We start from the raw sequence: 17,344 nt of genomic DNA on the forward strand, positions 1-17,344 counted from the left end.
TACGATCTAAGTGGAAATACTTGGTGGCAGTATTCTTTTCCCCCACCACAGAGTAGGTAGGCAAAAAAGGAAATGAATATTTAGAGAAATTGTACAGGAGAGTAACAAGGGGTTGGGGGACAGCATAACGGAGGGACAGTCGTAGTATACAAGTGTCATAATTTCTCTATGAACAGAGTTTTCCCCTATCACAGACAAAATGATGTGTGGCTCTGGTCTGTAGGGGCACCCCATATACACCCTAAAGTATCAACTGCATGTTACTTTGCCACAATAACATGCAGCACAATAACATGCAGCCAATACCCCAGACGGAAATGTCACCCTGGCTGTTCAACTTGTACATGGATGGGGTAGTGCGAGAGGTAAATGCAAGGGTAGTGGGTCAGGGATTGGAGATTGTTAAAGAAAATGGAGAAAAGTGGAAGGTGAGCCAGCTGTTGTTTGCGGACGACACTGCGCTTGTGGCAGGATCGGAGGAGGGATTGAGGAAGTTAGTGACAGAGTTTGGGGGAGTGTATGATAGAAGAAAGCTGAAGATAAATTTGGGTAAAAGTAAGGTGATGATATGTTCAAGGGGTGAAAGTGGCAGCAGACTGGAAGTGAGCATTAAGGGAGAGCGACTGGAGGAAGTGGATAGTTTTAGATACTTGGGTGCAAATGTGGCAGAAAAAGGTGGAGTGGAGGTGGAGGTAGAAGGTAGATTGAGAGAAGCAAGTAAATGCCTTGGTGGATTAAAAAGTGTAATGAGGAATAGACATTTGGGAATGGATGCTAAGAGGAGACTGTATGAATGAGTGATTGTGTCAATAGCACTGTATGGGGCAGAAACATGGAACATAAGAGAGGAAGAGAGAAGGAGTTTGAATGTGTTTGAGATTAGGTGTCTGAGAAATATGATGAGGGTTACTAGGCTAGATAGAGTGAGAAATGAGGAGGTGAGGAGGAGAACAGGGGTGGAAAGGGAGTTGGGAGATAGGGTTGATGGAAGAGTATTAGGATGGTTTGGACACATGGAAAGAATGAGTGAAGACTAGTAAAAGAGGTATGGAAGGCAGATGTGGAGGGAGTGAACATGAGGGGACGTCCTAGGATGAGGTGGATGGATATGGTGAAGGGGGCTTTGGGGAAGAAGGGAATGTCTGTTGAGGAAGGATGGGAGAGGACAGAAGACAGGGATGAATGGAGAATGGTTGTATATGGATGATGATGTGATGCATGAGGTGGAATGGGCAGGGGGATGGGGGTGAGGTAGTATGTGTGAGCAAAATTTGATGCAGCCCAAAGGGATTTCTCCCCGTCTTCTCCTTTTATACATGGGGGGATGAAGAGGGTGGGTCGCCGATTTAATGAAGCAGCCTTGCTGTGGATGTGCTGTGTCTTGCAACACTGCTTCTGACCCAGGGCAGTGGACAAGGTACAGGGATGACCCGTCATCCAGGAGGTACTAAGATAAGAGGGAGGGTGGAGGGGTGTGGAGTGTATTCAGGGATGGAATGGGTGGGAATGATTTTATGCCTTTTCCTTTTTGGCTACCTCCCTTGTAAGGGGGAAAAAGCCTTGGTATATGTATGTATGTACTTTTTGCCCATTGCCACAGACCATCACTGCAGGACTTCTATCAGATTAGAAGAGAAGAATGAATATTATTAGACAGTAGGAAGAAAAGATATGATAGTGACTGAAATATTCATTCAGTTACTACCTTACTCGATGCACAGACTTCCTTGTTGAGACTCAATCCCTGGGGCACCACTTGGTAGTGGTGAGGCAGCAATTAGCTTCTCCTCTGGGGAAAAGAGCACCACATCTCTAATTACTGTAGGAGAATCACTCAATGCATAGAGCAATCCAACATTTCATCCCAGAGAAATCTATGGAAGGCTCACAAACTACTGCTGATTGGTTGGGTTCTTGTTTTCTACTCCAGGGAACTTACATCAACCTTGTCAATTTAACATGATCTGGATACAATTATATACATTTATCACCTTACTGCATACTAAGACAATGTTCCATAGTCTAACCAATAATTTTCTGTTTTTTCCCCCTCATAAACTTAAACAATATGCACTCTATGCCAGTACTTTGAAGGTTTACCACAACTGAATGTTTTCATACTGGCAATTGTTTCAAATAAAAAACATATTCATCAATTGGAGTAAATATTGATTTAAGGCCTTGTGCCTTGTACACTTAATACTTAAAATAGAACAAAATACTTCTCTGTCATTGTTGCACATTCTAGAAAAACTCACAACATATGTCAACACCAACACTAAAGGTCTATTCAAAGAGATTTTGCACTGTCTGAAGATTTACTTGTATGGTAAAACTCTCATTGCTGGTCCCAAGCCCAGATGAAAAAGGAGGAGCGTTGTCTCAACAGGCCTGGCAAGCTGAAGATGTAAAAATGACAACTGCTTGAGAAACCATTGATGAGCCTTGGAGTCACAATCCACATGAAGAGAGCGCAGGCTCAGTAGTCACCCTGTACAGGGCAGCAGTCTCTTATATCTGAGCAGCCTTTTTCAGGATATACTCTGCTTCCCCCCCCCCCCCCCCCCCCCCCCCCCCCCAAAAAAAAAAAAAAAAAAAAAAAAAAAAAAAAAAAAAAAACTTCGTCTACTTGGCTGAGAAGCCCTGCCCAGCAAGGTCTCCTAATAGGTGGCCAAAATAAAGAGAACACAACCAATAAAAAAGCAAGGGAGCAGCAACCCTTCCAGACCCAAAAAAAGATGGTGAGCAGGTAGTGTATCTAACAATGTACTCAAGAGGGAACAAAGAAAACATCACAAATACTAAAATTTCTTCATCATTTTATGCCAGTTTTCAGATTATAGTCAACCAGTGACAAAGCATATTTTACACTCCTCTATAATCAGTATTTAATGTAATTTGGTTTTATGCCCTGAATTTCTTTGTGCTGGGCTAAGGAAAGGTTATTCATTCTTTACAATAACACATACCACTACTGTGGTCTCAACCAGATTTTAGTCAATAAAAAGATTATCATAAGAATACCTTTTACTCTTTCAATACTTCCATAAGAAATGTTATAAGCAGTATGTTCATCACAATAACAGTTCATCTGTTCATAGCAAAGTGTACAATCACACTACCTAGTCTTGTTCTATGGTAATCATGTTAGCTATGAGTCAAGGTCCTACTACATTTTAATTCACCTTAACCAATTTCTCCATCAATTCTTCCCTGATATTTTCCTGAATGTAAAAAGTATAGAATGTACAAATGACTGACCTACTCTTAGAAATTACTGAATATTTTGCACTTGACAGGTCTAATATCATCAGGATGGAGATGTTTATAAATAAATCATAATACAACCAAATCTTCTCATGACAATATTTTGTCATCAATATAACTTTTCTCTTTATCTATTTATTTTTTCACATGAATGACTGTAACAAAACAGGTCAAACTGTGATGGTAGTGCAAGCTGGTCATCAGAGACTGTCCCAACTACCCATGCTCTAAACCCATAAACATCACCTTTACCTGATGATTCAGAACCAAGATCTCTATCAATTTTGATTGTATTTCTTCCACCTTTTCAAATACGGACAGAAGATATTTGGCAAGTGCTCCCCTTCCAGTACTATACCTAATGACTTAGAAACAGTCTCAGTGCCTGCGAGGTAAAAATTATCATGTAGTCTTTAAATTTATTCTAGAAATAAATAGGACAGAAATAAGAGAAGAATCATACATACAAGGAAGATACAACTATGAAAAAGCTAACTTTGCAGAAATGAAAAAGTACTTTGAAGAAGTAGATTGGAGTTCAATAAGATAAAAGGAATAAGAATGGGAGGTCTTCCTTAAAGATATTTTATGATTCTTTTAACATGATTCTTATAAATTTGTAATAATAATAATAAAATTATTTATTATGGAAAGAATGAGTGAAGAAAGATTAGTTAAAGAAGTGTGGAGGGCAGAGGTGGATATAGTGAAAATGAGGGGGTAACCAAGGGCAAGATGGATGGATGGGGTAAAAGAGGCATTGGGAAAGTGGAGATATCTATTCAGGAAGGAAGGGAGAAGACAGAAGATAGGGGTGAGTGGAGAATGGTTGTGTATGGATGATGCATGGAAGTGAGCGAGTGGGGGGATGGGGAGGGGGTGAGTGTATGTGTGAATGATATTCTGATGCAGCCCAAAGGGATTTCTCCCTGTCTTCTCTTTTTCTGTATGAAGGGACGGAGAGAGGGGGGGGTCACCGATTGAATGAAGCAGCCTTGCTGTGGATGTGCTGTGTCTTTCTGCATTGTTTCTGACCCAAGGCAGTGGGCGAGATGCAGGGATGACTTGTCATCCAGGAAAAGCCAAGAAAAGAGGGAAGGAGAGGTGGTGAATGGGAGTGGAGTATGTGTGGATGAAATGGGTGGGAATGGGTTTATGCTTTTGACTTTGGCTACCTCTCTTGTATGGGGAAAAAATCCTTGGTATACGTATGTATGTAATTTTAATTTTATTTTAATCAATCAGTGACATATATAAGAAGCAACTTATTTAGAGAGATAAGTTTTTAATTTCCATACACATTAGTAATATATTTTTGTCATTCAAATACTGTATAAGGTATGTATGTGTTAATCAATGAAGATACATTGTTTAATTAATTGTTGTTTTAAGTTTCACCATCATGAAACCTGCAGCCCAACAGTGGCTGACAATGGTCCTCAGGCCCTCCCATAAATCTCTTTGGGAAGAAACTACTTTAGTGTGGGACATTTTTTATATCACCAGCTTATACTAACTGGTGGAGGGTAGCAGTTGCTGGTTGTCAGCTCTCCTTATGTGAAGCAGTGGAGGAAATACAGCTGAAGATGAATGAGAGAGACCCTGGGCCCAGTTTTGAGACTGAGGGTAATTTAAAGGTTTCACCTTCAAATGGAGGTGAGGGTGTTGATGAGTTTTGAAAATAAGCAGCATAGGGATGATTCTCTATTGCCCATCTTCCAGGACAACAACATTCAGGTACACCTCAATATTCCATAAAGACATAACTCTGTATCTTATAAAAGAAGTACAGTATAAATTAGTTACATTAAGTCAAACCATAATCTCATGACCATAAAGCCAGAAGATAATATATATCTATACATATATGTATATATATATATAATGTATACATCACTATGGACAGAACTCTTAGAAAAATATATGTCAGGTAAAAAACTACAAGACAGTATAAAATGAGGAAATTTAAACATTAAAAATAAAATATTAAAAGAAATGGAAATAAATGAAGAAAGGTACTTTGAAATGTATTGCACAATACATACATAACAAAGGGTCTTTTGCCTCTATAATGGAATTGGCAGAGTCAAATCATACAATCATCCATGCCAATCCAAAACCCATTCACGTTTCATCCCATCTTAGCACCTTGTCGATTAAAGCATCATCCCTCACCACTTGAGTCAAAGACAATGCAGAAATGAAAGTATATAATGCATAAGAGAAATATATAAGAGAAAAAAAAATCAAACAACTATGAGTGAATTTTGCTATGAGAAAAGAAAAAGGGAAATACTGATAAAGATATGAAGATTGGAAAAAAAAAAAAAAAAGTGAATGGTATCTTAATTGGGAAGAAATATGGCATCAGTTATATATGGAAGAATAACAAAGAAAGAATATTCAAATCTGAAAATAAAGGAAAGTTAGGCAAAACCAAAGGAAAACAGACACAAATACATACATATTAATTCAAACAATTGCACATATAAATAAAGATGACATATAAAGATCGACTCAGAAAAGGAAATAAAACTTCAGATTGATAAAATAAAATGAAGAAAGTATTCAACAAGTCTTCTAACCTGTGTGAGTCAAAATATGGGCCATAAGATCATTCAAGTGAAAAAATGAAGCCTCACAAAAAGTACACTTGTGAGGAACATCTGCATGAGTCTTCATGTGTGACTTTAAATAACCAGACTGTGAGAATGAAGCCTCACAAATAGTACATCTATGAGGTTTTTCACCAGTATGTGTTCTCATGTGAACCTTTAAATTACCTGATCGGAAAAATGAAGCCTCACACAGGGTACATCTATAAGGCTTCTCTCCTGTGTGAGTCCTCATGTGATATTTTAGACCAGATGGATAAGAAAATGAAGATTCACAGAGTGTGCATTTATGAGCCTTCTCTCCTGTGTGAGTCCTAATATGATCCTTCAAGTGACAGGACTGTGAAAATGACGCAGTACATAGAGTACAATGATATGGCTTTTCGCCTGTGTGAATTCTCAAGTGACGTTTCAGATTACTGGGTTGAGAAAATGAAGCATCACAGACAGTGCATTCATGAGGTTTCTCACCTGTATGAATACTTAAATGAGCCTTCAAGTGACCTGACTGAGAGAATGATGCTTCACATCCAGTGCATTTATAAGGCTTTTCACCCCTGTGTGTCCAAGTATGAACCTTTAAGAGATATAAACTGGGAAATAAAGAACTACACACTGTGCATTTACGAGCTGTCTCATCTTTACTGTTCACATGACAAACTTTAGAAGAAGATGCAACATGAGGTATGGTGTTTACTTTAAGTTTCTCTTTTATATATTTCTCCTCTTGGTTTATTTCTTTCTTGCTGTCTATTTCTTTATTGTTCTCAGTTTTTCCCCTGCTGTATATTTCTTTTTTGAAAATTGCTTCTCTTCTGCTCTTTCTAATCACACCATGTTTTCTTAAATGAACATTCAAATTACCTGTCCGAAAAAATGAAGCCTCACAATACTCACATTTATGAGTTTTTTCACCTGTATGAGTCCTCATATGATATTTCAGACCAGAAGGATATGAAAATGATGACTCACAAAGAGTACATTTATGAGTCTTTTCACCAGTGTGAGTCCTCATATGGTCCCTTAAATGACATGACTGTGAAAATGATGCAGAGCAGGATGTGCATTTGTAAGGCTTTTCTCCTGTGTGAATTCTCATATGACGTTTCAAGTTACTCGGTAGAGCAAATGAAGTATCACAGACAGTGCATTCATGAGGTTTCTCACCTGTATGTATACTCAAATGAGCCTTTAAATGACCAGACTGAGAGAATGAAGCTTCACAAACAGTACATTTATAAGGGCTCTCACCTGTGTGTGTCCTGAAATGGACCTTTAAAAGATATGAACTGGCAAATACAGACTTGCATTCTCTGCACTTATAAACTGTCTTATCCTCTATCTTTCTCTTGTGAGAAAACTTGGACAAAGATACAGCATCAGAATAAATGTCCTCTTCACATTTTTCTTTCATATGTGTATCTTTTGGACTTCTTTCTATGTTACTGCCTGCATTTACAGGTATTTTTTTCCCACTGGATACTTTTGGCATTGTTGTGTGCAATCTTCAGGGATCGAGAGTATGATATTGTAATTTTGTTCTTGTTTTACTATTATGAAAAATCTGAAACTGATGTATCTAGTCATTAAAACAATTTACTGAAATAGGAAATATATATGCATTCCTAAAAAAATCATTCTTACTAGGAACCCACAATTCTTACGAAAGCCTTAGATGCAACTTAACTTCACAGTACTTAAGTATTTTTTTGGGAAAATGTACAACCTGTATACTTTTCAATAGCTCCACACTGTAATCTTAAGTTAGTACTAAAACAGAAGGCTTTATATAGTTTCCACTATAATAACTAATTGAATTAACTTCACTTACTACAGCTGAGACATAAACATTACAAAAATTCTTTTTACCTAGCTCTATTTAAAATACTTCATTATTCATTACATTTCTTTTGACAGGAAGTTATACCTATTTCATCATTTACAAACATGTACTACTGTACCTTCATCTGGAGATGCAAGGTGTAGTGTCACAGACTACTTTTGTCCCATCACATCCAATTAGCTTACCTCCTCCACTGCATCTAATTGAAAAAACTACAATTTATTAATGCCAGCTCACTTTATATGATTATAGGAAGAAAAGCTCCAGTTATGCACATGGACAATGCAATGAATATACTTATATATATGAAACACTCTGTAAAGGAGAATTGACCTTACTATGGACTTTTTTTTATTCAAGAGGATACATAGTAAATAATAAGTATGCCTTAAAGTGAATTTGCCTTCCTTTTAAATGTCTTGGCCCTGTACTAACAGTAATGAAGACCCCAATGATAATACTCTAGTACATTCCTATTACTACCATTTATTAACAAAGCACTTGTAAAAATGGATCTATAGCTACAGTTGTAGTAAAAGCTGTTACTGGATTTGCAAAAATTACTCGATTATGATCATAATAATAACTGTTTCAATGGCAAACAATGGTCCTCATGGATCCATAGCTACAGTTGTAGTTAGGGCTGTTGCTGGATTTGCAAAAATTATTCAATTATGATCATAATTATAACTGTTTCAATGACTGGAAACCCACAATGGCAAACAATGGTTCTCATAACCTCCCTTAGAACTTTCTGGAAAGAAATGCTGATGTTTACTGTTGTATTAGTGCAGATGTTTCTGTGTCACCAGCTGGTGGATGGAAAAGGAAGAGGATGATGAGAAAAGTAGGAGGGAGCAGTCACCAGTTGTCAGTTCCCATATGTGAAAAAGTGGAATGATGGTCAAAATTGATAGAAATCATGGACTCGGTCCTGAGGTTACATGCTATACACCTCCAGATGGAGGTGGGGGTGTTAATGGGATTAGAAGAAAAGCAGTGGGAGATCATTCTCTCCAATATCCACTTTGCAGGACCACAATAAAAACCTATCAATAGTTCCTGGTTCATTCAAAATGTAAAATAATCTAGAATGTATGATTCCTTTCCTGTGGCTAGCAATGGTCCATGAGCCCTCACACAGATATCTCTGTGATGAAATTTTTTACTGTTGTCTGTGTTGTATAGTGTGGGGCAATCTCTATTTTACTGGTTTATAATCTTAGGAGAGGTGCAGTTACCAGTTTTAAACTAAATGAAAGAAGGGTTAAACTGATAGTTAGTGAACGATTAACATTAGGTTACTGTATATGTGAGTGCTTTGATGTTGATCTCTGTTTGGAGTAGCGAGGTCATGTGTGAATAAGTTAAATAGCATGGGTGATAGTATTGATTCTTGGGAGACTTTTAGTTCCTGATAGATATATGATCTGATATACTCTAAATTCTCCACCAGCTAAGAAGTCTTCATGTCATTGTTGTGAACTTCAATTTTACAATCTTTTTTTGACAGGATGTGTCTAGGGACTGCCCAATGGTGTCAAAGCTTTATTTATATCTATTGCCATTACTGTACTATGGTGTCAAGTGGCACTTTTTTGTTGAAGCTTTCCAATACTTGTTGAGTGAGTTTTGTGAGCAGAGTTGGTAGTGTGACCTTTCAATCCATGTTGGGATAGGTACACATATGATGATTCTCTCCAAGATCAGCCTTTTTATCAGTTTAGAAATGGCAGACAGAAGAAAGATAGGTATGTGGGATGTTAGGTTCTCTAGTTGATTGTGTGGCTTTATCTGTTTCACCAAGGAATCTGTATATTTCTACCCTCTCCCCTTTTTCATACAAATGTTTTGTGATATCTTTAGAACCCATAACTGTTCTTTTCCTTGCTGTGATAGTTTCTTTTTACCTTCTCTTTTATTAGGAAGGTAGTCTTGGGTGTGAAATTTGGGTTGTATTTTCCCAGTAGCCTCTAAGAATATGTTTCTTATTTGTTTTAGTATGATGTGGAAGGCATAGGTGGAAGGAGTGATATGAGGGGGCATCCTAGGATGAGATGGATGGATGGGGTGAAAGGGGCATTACAAAAGAGGGGAATGTCTGTGGAGGAAGGACGGGAGAGAACAGAAGATAGGGGTGAATGGAGAGGGGTTGTGTATAGATGATGCTGTGAAGCATGAGGGGGAGTGGGTGGGGGATGGGGGGTGAGGAAGTATGTATGAGAAAAATTTTTGACGCAGCCCGAAGAGATTTCTCCCCCGTCTTGTCCTTTTCTGCAGGCGGGGACAGAGAAGGGGGGTCGCCAAATTTATGAAGCGGCCTTGCTGTGGATGTGCTGTGTCTTGTGACACTGCTTCTGACCCAGGGCAGTGGACAGGATGCAGGGATGACCCGTCATCCAGGAGGTGCCAAGACAAGAGGGAGAGAGGAGGGTGAAGGGGAGTGGAATATATAGGAAATGGAATGGGTGGGAGTGGTTTCTATGCCTTTTTCTTTTTGGCTACCCCCCATGTAGGGGGAAAAAAGCCTTTGGTATATGTATGTATGATGTTTGTAAACCTCTTTGTACCATAAATGGTTTCCAGTGTTATTTCTTGGTGAAATGAGGGGAAACCGATTGAGATGCCTAAGAGGTAACTTGGTATGTTGGGGAGGGGGTTTGTTTTGTGGATTGTTTTGGAGTTTAGAATTATTAAATTGAGAAATAGGTCTAGGAAGTTTTTACTCTGGCCTGCTAACTCTGTCTAGCTATACACAGTGGTTTGCATTCAGGTCTCCACCCACTAAGTAATTTGCTATATCAATGAGTTATTTGAGATGGAGTGTGTATTTTTGTGGTGTTAATGTGGTAGGTGGTATGTAGATGCTTATGATGTTTGTTGTTTTATTTGTGTTTGAATGATGATTACTGCAGTGTCTGTGATTATTTAGTTACTTTTGTTGGAGAATGATATACTTCTGTGAATAAGTGTTAGGAGTCCACCATGATGTGTTTTGTATTCTCTGATTATACTATTATCTGTGAAGGCTGGTAGTGTGCTTTGTAATGAAAATTTACTTTCTTATATTAGACTGATATGTATGGTGTGGTTGTGGAACAACTGCTGCAGCTTTGTGTACTTGTTTGTCATTCTGTTAATGTTTACTTGTATTGTGCTTACAATATATGTTATGTGTTGAGGGTTGTTTGGCTGAAGGGTTAGGTGTGCGGGCAGAAGGTCCAGTTTGTTGTGTTGTGTAGTGTTTCATACTGGTGACTGAAACATTGTAAGTGGATCAATGAGTGGCAGTTATTGCATTGGAGAAATGGACATGGGTGAAGGCCTGGGCTTATTTCAATCTCCTCAACTTGTAGAAAATTATGTGAGTGGGCAGGCACAAATGTGCTACTCTCCTTTAGAAAAAAATTATAAGAAGGAAGTTAATTTATTATGAAAGAATAAATGGGTCTGTTATGGAAACAGGGTACCTGGTCCTTGGGGATACACCTCCAGGTGGAGTTGGGATATTTCAAGGTTCCTTGAACAATGGGCCAGTGGACGGTCCCTATTTTGGGGCATTGTGCCTTTGGGGGCCCATCTTCCTTTTGTTGCCTTGTCACTGTGGGAAAGAACAACTCCTTAAGATGTGAAGAAATACTATAACCCTTAAATTCCCCTTGCTTGTAATGGCTTATGATAAATAGTATTAGATGAAAGTGTGAGGAAATAAAATACTATAAATTCACATAGAGTGATCGATGTCTGGAACAAAATGAACAGAGAAACAGTGAATGCCAGAACTATATGCGATTTTAAGAACAAACTGGATGTGGAGAGATATGAGAATGGCTCACTACGATCATAGCTATCGTCCCATAAAATACAACAAGGTAAAACTAAGTGACATACAGATTTATGCTTGTATGGTGAAAGAATTGGGATTTGAATCAATTACAACATTATCATTTAAGCTACCACTATAGAAAAAGTCAAGTTCCAATATCTAAAGCCAAATGAAAAAATTAGTTGGTTATTGTCCCTGCCCTACCCGAGAAAATGGCCCTGACCCAATTTTTTTTCCTCAAAAACACCAAAAAATGCAATCTGTTCAGACTTTCCAATTTCAGATTTTGCACCTCTCAGGTTTTGAGCTTTCCAAACATGCCAGAGTGCATCTTTGTACCATATTGCACAGTGCATGAATGGCTGACTCAGAATTTTTGGTTTATTTTGTTCCTAGGTTTACAGCATTTGTATGGCTTTTATTGTAGCTAGCATAGCACAAGAGGGCAATTCTACCTCCTTAAAGCTCTGGTATGAAGTGAGCACTGCCAACAACAAGTCTCTTCCTGAATCCTATACAGAATTCTCTGACAGAAAATTTGACAATGAGCTGTTATAGGAGTCATGCAGGCAATCATTTGTCAAAGTTCTAGCTGGTGAGTTTGCATGTTTCATCCACATATTTCGACATCAATTGTATACATGGGTCATGTACATGATGTTTCTTGTGATAAATCTCTACTGGAGGCTTTGGTGGAACCAATGATCACAGCTTTGTTACTACCATCTCATATCCAAAAATACTTGATATCAGCAGACAATGTTTCGTGACCAATTTCTGGCAATCTGATAGATGTTGATGTACTCTTCAGGTTTGTTTACAAGACTGCCACATATTGCCAGTTGTAGTCTACATCATCTCTAAATCAAGCAGTGGTTTTGATGATGTTTCTTTTTAAAATAACCAAAACAGACCCATTCTTTTTTTTTTAATGGAATTAAAAAAATGGTTTGAAGGCTATTTGAGATACTGAAATTTTACTGTGAGAAAGTACATGTATTTGAAAGTCTTTTCATCTTTGTACATTTGCAGGGGCAACAAAGACAATCTCACCAAACTTTCACCAAATGTTAAAAATATCTGATGCGATGGGTCTGTTGGGGCCATTCATCTAGTTTGTATGGATGCTAGCCCTTACAGAGAGAGATGCAGATAACAAGCCTTTTGCATTCACAATGCTTGGACTTGGTAGAACTACTGTCACTATTACAGTATCCACGAAAAAAAAGAAAAGAGAGAAAAAAAAAAAATATATATACATATATATATATATATATATATATAAGAAAAAAGAATCCCCGTCCTATCTCCTCCCAGAGGCAAGGTTAATAACCAACTTTTATTTTATATCATTATATGACCTAATTGGCCTCTTTAAATATCCTCACTATTCACATCTTAAAATGTTTGCAAACAATAAGTAAATTAAATTTTCATTTATTACTAAATGACCACTTCCAATAATAAAATCAAATATACCAAATTACTTTCTCACCAAATCACTAAAAAAATAAATCAAGAATGTGATTCCTAACTTGAAGGTAAATGAACTGATTATACTTGTAGCATTTCCATGTAACCCCCCTCACCTCTAATACAAAACCACCCAATTACCCACTCCTAAAGCATAGAAACAAGTATGGCCCAAGCCCCAACTGCCCAAGGCTTGGTTTAGGTCAGGTAACCTAAATTATAATCTCAGTTTGTTATTGTATGCAAGGTGAAACTATCAAGGGTAGACAATAAGCTTTCCCTTTTACATGACTTCAGGAAATAGACAGTAGACACCCTAGGGATATTACACGAATGACTACAGAACAAGCTTTGGACCCAGTGCAATCACTTGCCTCATTTCCTTACATTTGTAACACATCAAAAAACCAGTAACAATCAATTCATGGAATACGCAGTGTGTGCAAGTTTTATTGGTTCCCATGATCTAATCTCGTTATATCAGCAATCATGAGCAGTCATGATTATTCTTTTGAGTTCTATGAGGTTTTGAACAATAGCTACGAGCAGCGCTCTCAAAACAAAACGCACAAATCTTTGACTGCTAATCATGTTTACATTCTGTTCGAAGAATCACCTGAAGTGATATTTTTCTTATATCAATAAACTATTATATGTGAAAGATATTGCATAATTTCTCACATTTTATATACCTCTTCTAATAGAATTTATGCAAAATTACGTGACGGCCCTTCGCATCTTCTCACCCTCCGTAAACTTAAAAAAATAACAGCTATTTGAAAATTGTTTCTATTTATCTCTGTAAATAACGTTCATTAAATTCCACAATATCTGTTTTATATAAAATGTTTTTCATACATATTTGCCACCCCCCACTTGTTAACTGTTACATGGTGTGTTCTTATAAATTAGATTACTTAGCGTCATTATACCCGTATAATTAAATATGTATGATAGAATGAGTGCAAAGGGTGGCGAGGTAAACCCCCAAAAACCGTAGGAGTTCTATTACTAACGTTTTGTCCTTGAGGATTCCTCAGAGTATGGGGAGTTTTTTTTGGCGTTTACCTCACCACCTTTTCCACTCATACCCTAAATATTTCAGACTAACTTCATATCCGTTAATGTATATCCGGTATATTTGTCAATTAGATTGATATATGAACAATTATCTATAAGTATCAATCGCACAAACTCCCCTTGAATCACGAGTGACAATTTTTGTTAAATTAGATAGTCGCTGACGTTCTGTATAGCTGATCGCTAAAAATTGCGGAAGACCTTTTTTTCCCTCATCGTTCAATGTGAATCAGTATCTGTGAACCAGTATCTGCAGATTTCGAGGTCTCTTACCTCTTCTTCAGCTGGGTGGTAACAGTAATATTTTAATCCTCTTAGTCTTTATAGTTCATAAATTGAGAATGACCTCACCGAGTGGGCTGTGATTTTTTGTCCGTAACTGTTATGATCAAACGTCACTATGGTGTTCTAGTCCGCTTTTTTGAGGGAAGTATCAATTGATTCTGCTGTGTATTTAAAGGTGGTCTGAGTTTTTCGATCAAAACATCTTCTATTTGTAGTCTGCGGTGATCATTTGTTCGGTAAATGATTGAAGTATTATTTCTTAAATCTGCTGTTTGTGGTCTTTTGTCATGTTGTGCTGTGTAGTGAGCGAAAATTCCACCATTGTAACGATGGTGTAAAGCCTTTTTTCTAGAGAAGTTCAGGTGAATCCAATGTAAGTATTTTGAAGGGATGCACAATTATATACTACATTGTTTTTATACTGTTCTCTGGTGTGAGCTGTATTGTTCTTTATGATGAGTGACGCGGTTTTATTTGGTTTGTAATAGCAGATTAAGTTTATCTTAGTATTGTGTGCTAGGGTAACTCCGTTTTTAACTATTCTGCGAATAGCCTTTTCCTCTTCTTTGTTGTGTTCATTATAAAACATCTTATAAAAGGTGTTGATAATTTCCTGATTGTCATTTTGTTTCGACGAGCCTTCAAGGAATCTCTCCATTGTACGGCGAATACCATGTTCTATAATTATTGGCATCGGGAAACCCATTGTTGGTTAAGAGTTGGCTGATGCGTTCAAATTCGTTGTATTTCGCCAGGTGCTGCAGTGTGTGACGGCTCTTTTGGCAAATGCAGCAACTAGCCTACACTTTTTTTTTGTAAATGCTGCTGTATTCACCTCTGGCGTTCATGACAGTCCCGTTATTAGTGGCCTTAGTGAATACGAAGGTTTTAATTTTGGTGTCGTTAATATCAACGAGGACGTCAAGGAAAGGGAGTTTTCCATCTGTGCTTGATTCCGTAGTAAATTGTAAGACTGAGTTTTCTGTGAACTTCTGGATTAGATGAGCAAGGTCTTGTGGGGCATCGAAGTAGAGGAAGCAGTCGTCAACGTATCTACCTTAGGTCTTTTTGTTCCTTCAAATACACGTTCTTCGACTGGTCCCAATTTTATAACAAAAGGAAAAGATAAGAATGATAGTGAATTTCAGAACCTTTTCACCGACCTCTAGTGGAAAGTGTAAATATAGACATTGTTATGTATTGGCTTTTCCTTAGGTGCCAATTAGTTTCTCTGTTCTCCATGGTTACACGGAAGGGTTGAAGGAAACATAGGCTTCCGGCACTGTTTACATTATGGCGCTCCGGGAAGCGCGCGAATTCAACATTGAACAAAACAGAAACAGAAGGCGCATGTCGCCATTAACCTAAACATTTCTTTAATGTGAATACACTACATATTCCTCCCCTCTTATTTTTGATGGGTTTACACAAAATAAAATGTTACATGGTTTCTATTAACCTTTTACTAGGTTTCACTGACCTATTTGACCTCCTCAATAGAGGCTCAGTAGGAACATAAGGTTCATTAACAGATTTGTCAATGTTATGATTAGGAAGTACTTCAGTGGCACCTGCAGGTTGCAAAATGGTATCACTGCCAACACAGTCATTTACAATTTCCTTGTTTCCAACATTACTGCTAATAGTTGGTTTAATAAGTGAATTTTCAACTTGATAATTAAACAGAGAAGATGCAGAAACTGGTGATTTTCCATTTTCAATAGTATTATACCTAGCTTTCAATTGATCACAATGTCTACGCCAAATTAAATCTCCACTTTCGGTTAACACTTTTACAACATAGTTTCTGACACCTGTAACCTCAATAATAATGCCTGGTAACCAAGGTTCACCTCTAGAATAGTTTTTTGCAAAAACTGCTTGCCCAACTTCAAATCTGCTTTCTACACAATCAAGAGTATTCTTCTTGTTAACTAGCACACTTTCTTCCTCCTTTGTTTTAGTCGTTTTACATATGTCCAGAGGAGATTTAAATTTTCTGTGAAACATCATTTCTGCAGGGCTTTTGTACCTGAATGAATGGTTCTCCTATTGTTATACAGAAACCTACTAACTCTTGTGTTAATTGATCCACTGTGATATTTTAGCATTCCCTGTTTAAAACTTTTAACATATCTCTCTGCTAATCCATTAGACGCTGGGTGAAAGGGAGCTGGATTGATCAGTTTTATTCCATTCCTTTCATAAAACTCTTTGATATCAGCAGAAACAAAATACGCAGCATTATCCGAAACAATGACATTAGGAATACCAAAATTAGCAAAGCTTTTTCTTAACAATTCCATAGTATTAGCACTTTTCATGCTTGAAGTATATTGAACATCAATAAACTTAGAATAAGAATCTACTATGATCAAAAAATACTTATTTTCTATTGGTCCATAATAATCAATGTGAATCCTACTCCAAGGCTTACTAGCAAAATTCCACATCAATTTGCTAGAAGAAACTTGATTATTTCTAACACTACATTCATTACAACTCTTTGCAAGCTCTTCAATATCATCAGAAAGCCTGGGCCACCAAATGTTTTCTCTGGCTTCAGCTTTCATTGCCACAATTCCATTATGACTGGAATGCAGTAGCTCTAACACTTTAGCTCTTAAGGCAGATGGAACAATAACTCTATTTTTAAATAGAACAACACCCTTAAGAATTGATAAATCATTTTTAACATGAGAATATTCTCTACAAACATCCGAGTTGTTAGTCCATCCAAATTTTACCTGAGAAATTAATTTATTCAGTACAGGGTCTGCTTTTGTCATTTTCTGTACAACTTCAAAAGAAAAGTTAAAGCATTCAAATTTTCTATAAGTTTCACATATTCTGTTGGAGTGCCTGAATTGATACAGTCATCAATAGGTAACCTACTCAAAGCATCAGCAACTACATTGGTTTCACCACTTTTATGAACAAGATCATAGATATATT

The 17,344-nt window shown here is 37.3% G+C and overlaps 1 protein-coding gene across 3 annotated transcripts; it reads right to left on the reverse strand.

Annotated features, from left to right (window-relative positions):
- Positions 1-1,453: 1,453 nt before the first annotated feature.
- On the reverse strand, positions 1,454-13,772 carry LOC143028630 (uncharacterized). 3 transcript variants are annotated; one of them, XR_012966749.1, is made up of 4 exons: positions 13,412-13,635; positions 11,196-11,326; positions 7,844-7,924; positions 1,454-2,399 (listed from the first exon to the last, which is right to left on the reverse strand). XR_012966749.1 is itself a non-coding variant. In XM_076191033.1 (4 exons), the coding sequence occupies exon 4, from the start codon at positions 7,372-7,374 to the stop codon at positions 5,848-5,850; it is 1,527 nt and encodes a 508-aa protein (XP_076047148.1). In that variant the 5' UTR covers positions 7,375-7,452; positions 7,844-7,924; positions 11,196-11,326; positions 13,717-13,772; the 3' UTR covers positions 2,630-5,847. The 3 variants fall into 3 exon arrangements, 2 of the variants coding, with proteins under 2 accessions (XP_076047148.1, XP_076047147.1); XM_076191033.1 differs by lacking the exons at positions 1,454-2,399; positions 13,412-13,635 and adding exons at positions 2,630-7,452; positions 13,717-13,772; XM_076191032.1 differs by lacking the exon at positions 1,454-2,399 and adding an exon at positions 2,630-7,452.
- Between the last annotated feature and the right edge of the window lie 3,572 nt (positions 13,773-17,344).

The sequence above is a fragment of the Oratosquilla oratoria genome, chromosome 9 (genome assembly GCF_046742065.1).
Source record: "Oratosquilla oratoria isolate Oo_2021 chromosome 9, ASM4674206v1, whole genome shotgun sequence".
NCBI classification, from domain to species: Eukaryota; Metazoa; Arthropoda; class Malacostraca; order Stomatopoda; family Squillidae; genus Oratosquilla; species Oratosquilla oratoria.

Bases quoted from the DNA above. Each gene is read 5' to 3' on its own strand.
- LOC143028630 (XM_076191033.1), bottom strand. From the start codon at position 7,374: ATGCCAAAAGTATCCAGTGGGAAAAAAATACCTGTAAATGCAGGCAGT.